Source organism: Neodiprion fabricii, chromosome 2 (assembly GCF_021155785.1).
Source record: "Neodiprion fabricii isolate iyNeoFabr1 chromosome 2, iyNeoFabr1.1, whole genome shotgun sequence".
In the NCBI taxonomy this organism is placed as follows: domain Eukaryota; kingdom Metazoa; phylum Arthropoda; class Insecta; order Hymenoptera; family Diprionidae; genus Neodiprion; species Neodiprion fabricii.
Window position 1 is genome coordinate 26,349,200 of NC_060240.1, and position 9,919 is coordinate 26,359,118.

The following is a 9,919-nucleotide window of genomic DNA, read 5'->3' on the forward strand; positions in this document are numbered from 1 at the left end:
CTGCAAGCTCTGCAAGTTCACTCGGTATCGCGCGACTAGCGCCACGCTGCGGGGATTGGCGGCGTTCGCTGCGTCAGTCGCGCGTTGGTCGTCGAATGGATCGGATGTGGCGACGCGTGCAGGGAGCTACGGGGGGCGGGCGCCGCAGCGCCGCGTGTTGCGGATGCCCGTCGCAGCCGTGTCAGCTGCACGTGGACCAACGCGCTAAGCGCGGCGGGGGTCGGAAATCGCGGGGCGGCCCTCGGACGATAGTCTGCGGCTGCCAGGTTCAACCCTGTCCGGTACATCCGGTCCTCGTGAGGGTGCGGAGGACTCGACCGACCGGCACCGCCGCCCCGCGTGAATGCGAGTGTGACTGCCCTCAGGATCGCCCTTGCCCTCACACCAATCGCGGATCCCTGACGAGGAGGGCGCATCGCAGGTAAACTCGAGTTCTAGGTGTTTCTCTGCTCTCGACAATGACAGCCGCCCGTGGACGAAGATTCCGATATTCACTAGAGTCGTTTTCTTTTTTTTTTTTTTTTCTTTGATCCTGAGGATTCGGCGAGTGGTGTAACGTGAACCTGTCCGTTTGATTCAAGAGTTAGGAAAAGATGAAAAATCCTCGGTAATTTTATGCGGGACAGTGAACACGAATCAAAGAACAATTTCTTCACTGTTGAGCAAAAATAAATCCAAGTTAATTACCTGTGAGCTTTCGTAAATGGGTGTTAGAAAATTTTTTGGGATCGGAAGCCGTGTAAAATTAGTCCCAGAACACCAGAGCTTAATCAATGTGAACGTTCTAATTATAGAACCTTTTCTAAAATCGCTGATATTTTAGCTTGTGTTATTCGAACTTGTATTAATTAGAGATGTGTTTCATTTGTGTTCACCATCATTGGCAAAAGTAATATCGTTAGATATTTTTTAAATGGTTTTTGCTCCTAAACCTAGCAGCCAGAGTTAGAGAACTTTTGTTAAACTGAGGCAATGAAGACAAATAATATGATTTTGTCAAATATTTCCAAAAGTTTGTACTTTTAATAAAATTACAAGCGGAAAACCGCGAGGAATTATCCTTATACTTGTAAAAAGCTTGACACGCTTGCAGGCTGTCTGCTAAGGTTCAGCTTCATTATCACAGGTCGTATTCGTTCACTGATTTTTCGTTTACATTTTACGCTACGGTCGTTTGTTCTGATTGTCCAATTTACTCTACAGCTGTTTCAGTTCATTCACTGCAGGTTTTATTACACGCTTGAAGATGGAGGGGGTCGGAGTCTGTACAGATGTCCTATCCCTACTGATTTCAAGAGAACCCTTGCGCTAGAACTAGGTCTATTCGAATTGGGGGTGAATTCACCTACTTTTTCTACCAATATATACAGGCTTTTGATTTTTATCGGTGTAACTTTCAACCGATTGCGATCTGAACATCTCCAATTTTTTATTTTTCTTCGTTCAACAATAAATCGATTACTTTGTTGCGTCCACTTCATGCAACAGACTAAATGAATGATCTTATTCCACGAAGCTTACGCGCCAATCTCTCGATGTTGCATCGCTACAAATCATCCAGTAAAATTCAAAACGGATAATTTTGGACTTGTGACGCAGGCAGTATTTCAAAATTTCATAACACACGGTATATCTATAAATAATAACGAGCCAGTCTGCATCTGGTTTTGCTGCCCCGCAATTATAGACGAAATTTGGAGCAAGGTGTTGTTTATGAACAATGTAAACGTTTTTTTTTTTTTTTTTTTTTTTCATGTGGATAACCTGACGATTTGAATCAGAGCCGTGGAAGAGTGGCATATGTGTATATATTTCCCCACAGTAAATGGTTCAAATTACTCGCTGCTTCGCTCTGTATCGTCATGCGGGACGAGTAGAATTTCCCTTGTCATTCCTATAGAGATAATGCATGATTTATTGTGCTACGTCTGCATAACAGACTTTAATAACGCGTGAAGCCTCCCACATATTACAGAAAAGGGATACGCTTGAAGTGTGGCGCAACTCATAGAACAAAGGAAACCTGTGTGCGTGTGTATTTGTGTTCGAATTCCGTTCTTCGAGATTGACAACACAATAAGAAGGTCAATAACGTTTCATCCAAAGTATGATGCTGTAGTTACCGACACTGGGATCTTCTGTTCTCGGGTTACTGTCGTTCATCAGGAATATTAAACCCATTTTAATCACCATTCATATTATATATTTCTATGTCCGTTCGTGTTATTCGATACGTCTAAGTTCGCCTGTTTCAATGCGTTTTCACATATCTTCGGTTATCCTGCAGCTGTAGCACAGTCTTTATTTATACTAATTTGGTTTTTGTATAGAAGCAAATTTTGTTGGAACGGTGATTCGGCATATAGCTTTTCACTTCTCCTGTTTCGCCAAACGGTGTATGAACTCCGAGTGTTATAGCTTTGCTTGTAATTCTACCGATATACGACGAGATCCCCTAAGTAACGAATTATGAAAGAATTTTTTAGTACGGTGGAATAATTTATTTTCTAATCTCGAAGATATATTTTGAAATTTTATTTCAATAACGAGTGCAGAAATTTTATGAAATTATAAATAACTACCAGCCCCATATTTCCTGTCATTAGGTGCATTCTATAAATCACTAAAAATTTCGTAAAAAGCTAGAAAATCGTTGTAAATCAGGCTGACCTGGCTTGTAAATATCCATTTCGTGACGTCATAAGCACTTACAGCCCTTCTGGACGTTCAACGTTGGCCGCTGATTTCATTGGCCAGTTCCGTTAGATCCGACCATTGAAATCAAGTCAAGGCAGACTTCTTGTGGATCATAAACGGACTCTTGGCATCTGATAATGGATATATTCCATATTTACGAAAGATAACTGATTGAATAGCGTTTCCCGGATTACGTGTGTGCTTTTATACGTCCCTATCTCCCTGTCGGAAGTGAAGAAAACAATTCTGAAATCGTAAAAAGGGGTGAATATTGAACAAGTCGGTAGTTCCGATCGTCATTATTCATAATAAATCTTATCATAGATCTCTGTTAGCAATGACTGAGATACAAAAGCAGACTTTTATTCAAGTTACAATTTGAAAAATTGTCTAGTCTGATTTTCAGCCCCGTTCTCGCACGATTCGTCAAAGAAATTTCCCCGCTTCTGACATCACGAAATATATATATATATGACACGCCGAGTCAGCGGGGCCTTAATTTAAGAAATCATTGGAAATGGTGCACTTGGTACCCGAAAAGTAAACGAAAATCGCATGTTGAAGTAGAAATCAATAGAAATCACTGCAAATCAGTTCATTTGAATTGCAAGTAAATTACCGATCGATTTTCAACATTTGATTTTTGCAGATGCGGGTGCAACGCGGAGGGGTCCTGTCACCACCACACGACGAGTTCGGGCACGCCGCGACGCCGCGTAACGCCGACGCCGGAAGTGACGAACGCTTGCGATTGCCCGGATAAATCAGGCTGTGCTCATAAATCCGGAGCTTCCGATCCCGCGTGCGATTGTACAGCGATGCCGTGTTCGCACGCGGTGAAAACTCGGGGACCTCGGGCCCCTCAGTGCGCCGATTGCGTCCCCGGGACCCTTCAGACTTGCACCCACAAGCCGAGCAACTCCGAGGGCCGGATAAAGCGCGTCAAGTGTCGCGTGAGGCGCGCCGGTTGCGCTATGGCGAGGTGCACTGCGGAGCTTGCGATGCTTCATCTTCACTGGGAGCTTGCGACCGAATGCGCCCCCTGTAGGCCCCGCGCCCTAACTCGCCGCCTCTGCCGCAGACAGCAGAGTGACAACGAACTTTATCGCAGCAACAGCTTTAAGTTTGAACGGTTCGAGAGGAGCAGGGAGGAGCACGCTACCCCCCTTAGGAAACAGGTGAGTTCTTGACAAAGTTACATTTCGGTGTTTGAGTGGTTGATCGTTCAGGATCGAGGGTTGGAGTTCGCTTGGAAATCGTACGGATCGTTCGAAATCGTTGATATTAATTATGAACGAGTTTTGTTGATTACGCTCACGTGTCGTGAGTGGTTTTCATTGATTTCAACCTTATTCCTGATTTCTAATGATTTTTGAGTGGCCTAAGCTATATTCAGTGATTTACCGATTTTATAGAATCACAGGATATCATAGAAGATTACTAGATATCAGTGTAAATCACCAAAAATGTTGTGGAAACATTGGAAATTACTAAGTAATCTAGAAATCATCGGAATGCAGATGATGAATATGTATGGAATGAAAGATTGATATCGACCGATTTCTATTGATTTCGATACCGTGTCAAAAGTGTTTTTCATAGATCTCGAATGTTACTTTTGATTTTTTCATGATTTCCGAATGTTCCAGGCGTTATTCAGTGATTCCTTGATTGATGAAATCATAGGAAATCACTGGATATCGGTATAAATCACCAAGAATGCTGTGAAATCATTCGAAATCTCAATCGAAATCACTTGGCAAACTGGAAAACGTCGCAAATACACGATAAACTTATACAGAATGTTAACGAATTCAAATCATTTGTATTCGTCGTGAGACTTCCAAAAACTCCCGCGATTCCGGCTCTTAAATGATTTTAAGCAATTCCTAATGATTTCCAATGGTTTCACTAATCTCTATCGATTCTTCGTTACTTCCAAGAATATTTCAGTCATCGGAATTCCTTTTAATTTATATTTTGATCTGCAACTGTTAAATGTATGGCTTCCTTGAGTAATCGCCCCCTCGTTCAGAACCTTTGATCGTTGCTCGATGACATGCAAGTTATATGCATTTGCGTTCGTCTAAAAATCTGTAAATCTTCCTATTTCATTAAAGTACCTATATATTCTTTCCAAAATGACGATCATTGCCCGACCGCAATTGTGCAGACAACCGTAAGTTTTTTCTAGTTCAGGAAACAGCGCTTAACCCAAATCGACAATTCACAATGACGTAACGAGTTGTAAGGATCCATTTCTAAAGCAAAAGTTTTTTAGTACGATAGTACGAGTTTTGTAAAGTTTCTATGCGATGGATGCGAAGTCTTATTGTTAGTGAAACGAACTCAACAGATGAATGTTAGACTTCGGTTCTGTCCTCACGTAATTTGGGATGCCTTTGTTGTTATTGGAACAAAGTTGTGTACAACAAACCCCTCAGAAATCCTGCAACTACTGATACACTGAGAGAAATTTTTAGTACCGGTTACCCAGGGTATGGACACTCAACAGTTTTTGAGGCAAATTATTCGTCGGTGTGGACTGGGCTATAGCCAACATAATAACAGTTTTCACTAACAAAATTATAGGAATTTCATATTTTTTCCCACAATAGTTGGTACATGTTGATTACGACGACCTATGTTGATACTTACAAACAATAATCAAACCTCCTTCAAACAGTTTATCATTAACATTAACTTCATACAAGCCAATTATCAAATCTCCAGAGGACGCCTCGATATGTCAGTGATACCACTTAAACTTAATATATGGGAATTTTACATCTTATTGTTGTGGTATGGCCCTGGTCCACTGCGCTTGAATAAGGAGTGGAGGGGAGGTCTAAGTGTCCATACCCTGCGGTTACCGCTCAGTCCTTAACTATTCTCATTTTTTACCACAATCGAAAAATATTGTTCTAGGTAGAAAATGAAAATTAGTTTTCTAGCTGTTACCGTAAAGTTTAGTATCCGATACTATTCTTTTTCATTACGATCGCTGTTACTATATTTTCTTGCAACTGTTGCGAAAATTTAATGTTTGTGCAAGAATAAATTGACGTTAAAGCCTCGTTTAACTAAAAAAGTAGAGTATACCTCAGAAACTGATTTTGCATTGCAATTACCAAAAAAAGATCGACGATAGCGCAAAACGGTAACGCGTATCTCGTTTATCGTAATCTCAACCAATATTCAAACAGTTTTTTTAACGATACCTGTTTTACCGAATTTTTCTAGTTACTACAAGAAATGAAATTTTTCTCAGTGTACTCTTCAAAATCTTGAATATACTGCCTGTTTCTAGACTCTATATTTCCCTTCATTTTATTTCACGAGCTTTCACTTTGTTCATTCGGCAAACCCCTTCGATCGTCGTTTTCGCAACTTGAGCTGACTTTCCACCAGTATTTACGTTATTCGCGAACGGTTGATATTGCAGCGGAATCTCAGCAAGCTTAATCAAAACTTGCGTAGTAAAATTTGATGTTCTTAAGCGGGCACATACGGTATAGTATGAAGATTATAGTCAACTTCAACCGCACTAGATCCAAGTCTTCACGGACAAGCACGAGCTACGGAAGTGTGTACATAACGAGAACTATGACGCGTTTTCGCAAGTCAAAGGCTTAATTAGAGACTCGTGGGCGACGCAGATACTCGGGGATCAATGTTCGTCATCAAAGGCACGTTAACCCGTATGTCGGTAACAAAAATGGCAAATTCCGCGCATGTCCAGAACGGACCTCGAACCCTTAGTTCTCACCCGATGCTATTCGCTGGCTCGCATACCTTTCTACCTATTTAGACCTCGCTATTCCACAGTTGCTCTCTAGCACGAGCTGTGCTCGTATCGGAAGCCCAAAAAGCTCACTCTGCATTCGTTATTCTTACCGATAGCAATTTCTGCAACCAATGAACATAGTTTTGGATTCAAGAGAAAAATAAGTTTTGTACATAGTGACTAGAAAATCTAGCATTGTTATATATATTCCTTTTGGTTGTGCTGGTCAGTAAAACTTTATTTTTGTTGCAAATATTGCGCTAATTTGATGCTGGTAATAAGTTAAATAACCAGGAAGTTTATTATTGACAGCTTTAATTACACTGATAGTTACCCGTATCACATTGTTTTGCAACACCAACAATATTGAAATCGTTATCCTGACAAAACTCGTTTTACATACTAATTTTTTAGTAACACCATCGATTAAAATTTTTGTTAGCGTTGAGCTCTCGATTTTATCCTTTATAATCCTTCGTTATTCTAAATTCAGAAGATTTAAAAATTGACGACACATTCGTAGCTTCATAAAAATTTCATCGCTATTTCTTACTCGAATCAAAACATTTCGATCGCGAACGATCTGTAAATTTATCTTTTTTCATCTCTGTACCGATTTCTAAATCCTCGGATATCGACATTTTTCAACACTTAAGAACTAAATCAGTGGCTCGTTCCACCAAGTAAAACAACTCCAACCGTGAATAAAAATTAAAATAACCTGGTAATTTTTTTCTACATTTTTTATATTACGTAATCATGTCTCGAATAATATTTACATATATGTATGTACCGTCAGATGCGCAGCCGCGAGAATTTTTGATCTGCATAAAAAATCCGTGATTAATTTTCAACCGAACAGTAAAAGTTCTTTGATTTGCGAAAATCAGGTGTAAAAATTCACGCGACGATGGGTGAGTGAAAAGCGATGGAAATTTGAGCGCGATTAGCGGTGAGGCAGTATCGTTGATCCTTTCCATCACGATTTCTCTGCGTTATCCCTACCAAAAGTTTTCTGCTCGGTTGAGTCGGGCCTCTCCCACCACTTTCACAGCAAACCAACGACTTGTAACAACGTGGGTTGTACTGTACGCGACTTGTTTACACTGGCGTTAACAATTTTGGTCGATGGTTTCACCTCGCCAAAGGTGAAAGTTGACGATTTTTATTTTCATTATACGAAATTGAGCAATGTTATAATACGAAATTCCTATTTCCTAAATTCCTAAACCTATTTCGGCTTAAGCTTTGATGTTCTGAGTTTATTACTCGAGATCAAAGATCAATATTTAGCTTGTTTGAGTCTTGCACAACGAACGTACTCTACCGACAAAGACAATTTTGTTATTTCGATGCATACTCGTGTTTATTCACTCAAATTGCCTGAATTTGTTATTAATTTAACTTTTCCACCTTTGTGCCTGTAAAAAATCGTTTTATTCAACGAATATTATCAGCAAAAACTTTTAAAACCGGGAAAGTTCACAAGATTTTTGTGCAACCTTGTAATAGTTAACGTCTTGCTACATGTTTACACCGCAAATCGTGCCACAAAAACTTAAAATTTTTTTCCGGACATTGCCACAACGGTACTAAAATAATTATTGGCTAACAGATACCGAAGGTTTGCTAAAAATCAGCCGAACGACAGAGTGACCGTATATTTTTTAAATTTTCTCCCATTTGTCAATCAAAGTCAGTTCACGTTCCTACCGATGTTCTTTATACAATTTATTCGCGGTTTCACGGGGGTTCGGCAGACTTCGTGAGCATCGCCGTCGAATGTTCGTCTCCGTCATTGCCGACGGGTGACTAGTCTAATCAACACGACGTCAGCGTCACTTTGTTGCGGGTTCTTTCACCCCCGTAAGTACAGGTTAACGCTACCCCGTTGCCGGAGTTACGATTTTTCCGATTATATCCCAGGGGATGAGTTCCGGGTCAGGAGTGCACCCAAAAACGCACGATCGCGCGGCTTACCTACCGTATTGATCCCACCGTCAGCTGACCCGCCATTCCCGTGCTCCAGAGCTTGCAAGCACATTCATCTTCTCTTCTTGATTCTTGGTGCACTGAGAAAAATTTCATTTGTTATAGTAACTAGAAAAATTCGGTAAAACAGGTATCGTTAAAAAAACTGTTTGAATAGTGTTGGAATTACGAAAAACGAGGCACTCGTAACCATTTTGCGCTATCGTCGATCCTTTTTTGGTTATTGCAACGCAAAATTAGTTTCCGAGGTTTACTCTATTTTTTTAGTTAAATAAGGCTTAAACGTCAATTTATTCTTGCACAAGCATTAAATTTTTGCAACGGTTATCGTAATGAGAAAGAACAGTAACGGATACTAGACTTTCCGGTAACAGCTAGAAAAATAATTTTCATTTTCTACCTAGAACTATATTTTTCGATCGTGGTAAAAAATAAAAATAGTCATGGACTGAGCGGTAACCGGAGCTAAAAATTTCTCTCAGTGTGTTAGACGCGAGGGGACATTCACTTGCTAATCAAATTAATCATTTCAGTTCGTCAACATTGATCTCGAGTGATTTCTATTGATTTTTGTCTGATAATGCGATAATGATTGCCGAATAATATTCCAGACGATTTTCAATGATTTCTCTATAGGGTGGAATGGCTGTCAGTGGAGATTAACCAGAAGGTTTGGAAATCAATCAAAGACAATGAAAACTATTTAGTGAGGCAGAAATTGACAACATTACGTGATAAGATCGTAAAGTCAATGAAATTTTAATAAATTGAAATCATTTGACGTCTACCGCAAAACTTGCAACGATTTTCGTAATTTTCAACGCTTGTTACGCTGTTTCTTCAGCTCTATCATGTGATTGCAAGTGATTCGCAATAATTTTCAATAATCGCAGTCATTTTGATCAATTGCTTGTTATTTCAACAAGTATTTCTGTCATCTAAGTAAGAATGGCCTTTCCGTTAAACGTCACCGGAGACCGTATTTAAATAGTTCTTTCTCCCAGGCTGAGAACGGCTTCTTCATTAAGTTGCTTGTTTACTTTTATTGTCCTACTTGATCGTTCCAGCCGATTTTCACAGACGGTGAAAAAATTCTTCAATATCGTAATCTAGAACAGAGGCTGCAGTCGCTTTTTTCATGGAGAAAGATTAAACGAAGCTTTTTCTTGTGAAATAAAGCCTGACGTTTACCACGCACGGAAAAAAAAATTCAGCTCGTGGAACTAAATATTAGATAGTTACTTGTAAACAGTTCGTCGAACTAAACGTTCTGTTATTGGAAGAGCACTGCATGGTTCGTATAACTGACTGTTAGTCAGCTGTCATAGCTGTACGTTGTTCAGCTCTCTCAGCTGAACAGCTTCGTTCGAAGAGCTAGACCAGAATCTTTCGGCTCCGCTCACAGCGCTTATTATTAAATAGTATAATTATATTGCTATTACT

The 9,919-nt window shown here is 40.0% G+C and overlaps 1 protein-coding gene across 1 annotated transcript in view; it reads left to right on the plus strand.

Moving 5' to 3' along the window:
• Nucleotides 1–9,919, plus strand: part of LOC124176482 — a 127,410-nt gene continuing 117,491 nt past the window's right edge. Inside the window, exons 1-2 of the mRNA XM_046557848.1 lie at nt 1–421; nt 3,347–3,875. Coding sequence (XP_046413804.1) covers nt 96–421; nt 3,347–3,875 — 855 coding nt within the window. The 5' untranslated portion in view covers nt 1–95. The remainder of the gene's footprint in view (nt 422–3,346; nt 3,876–9,919) is intronic.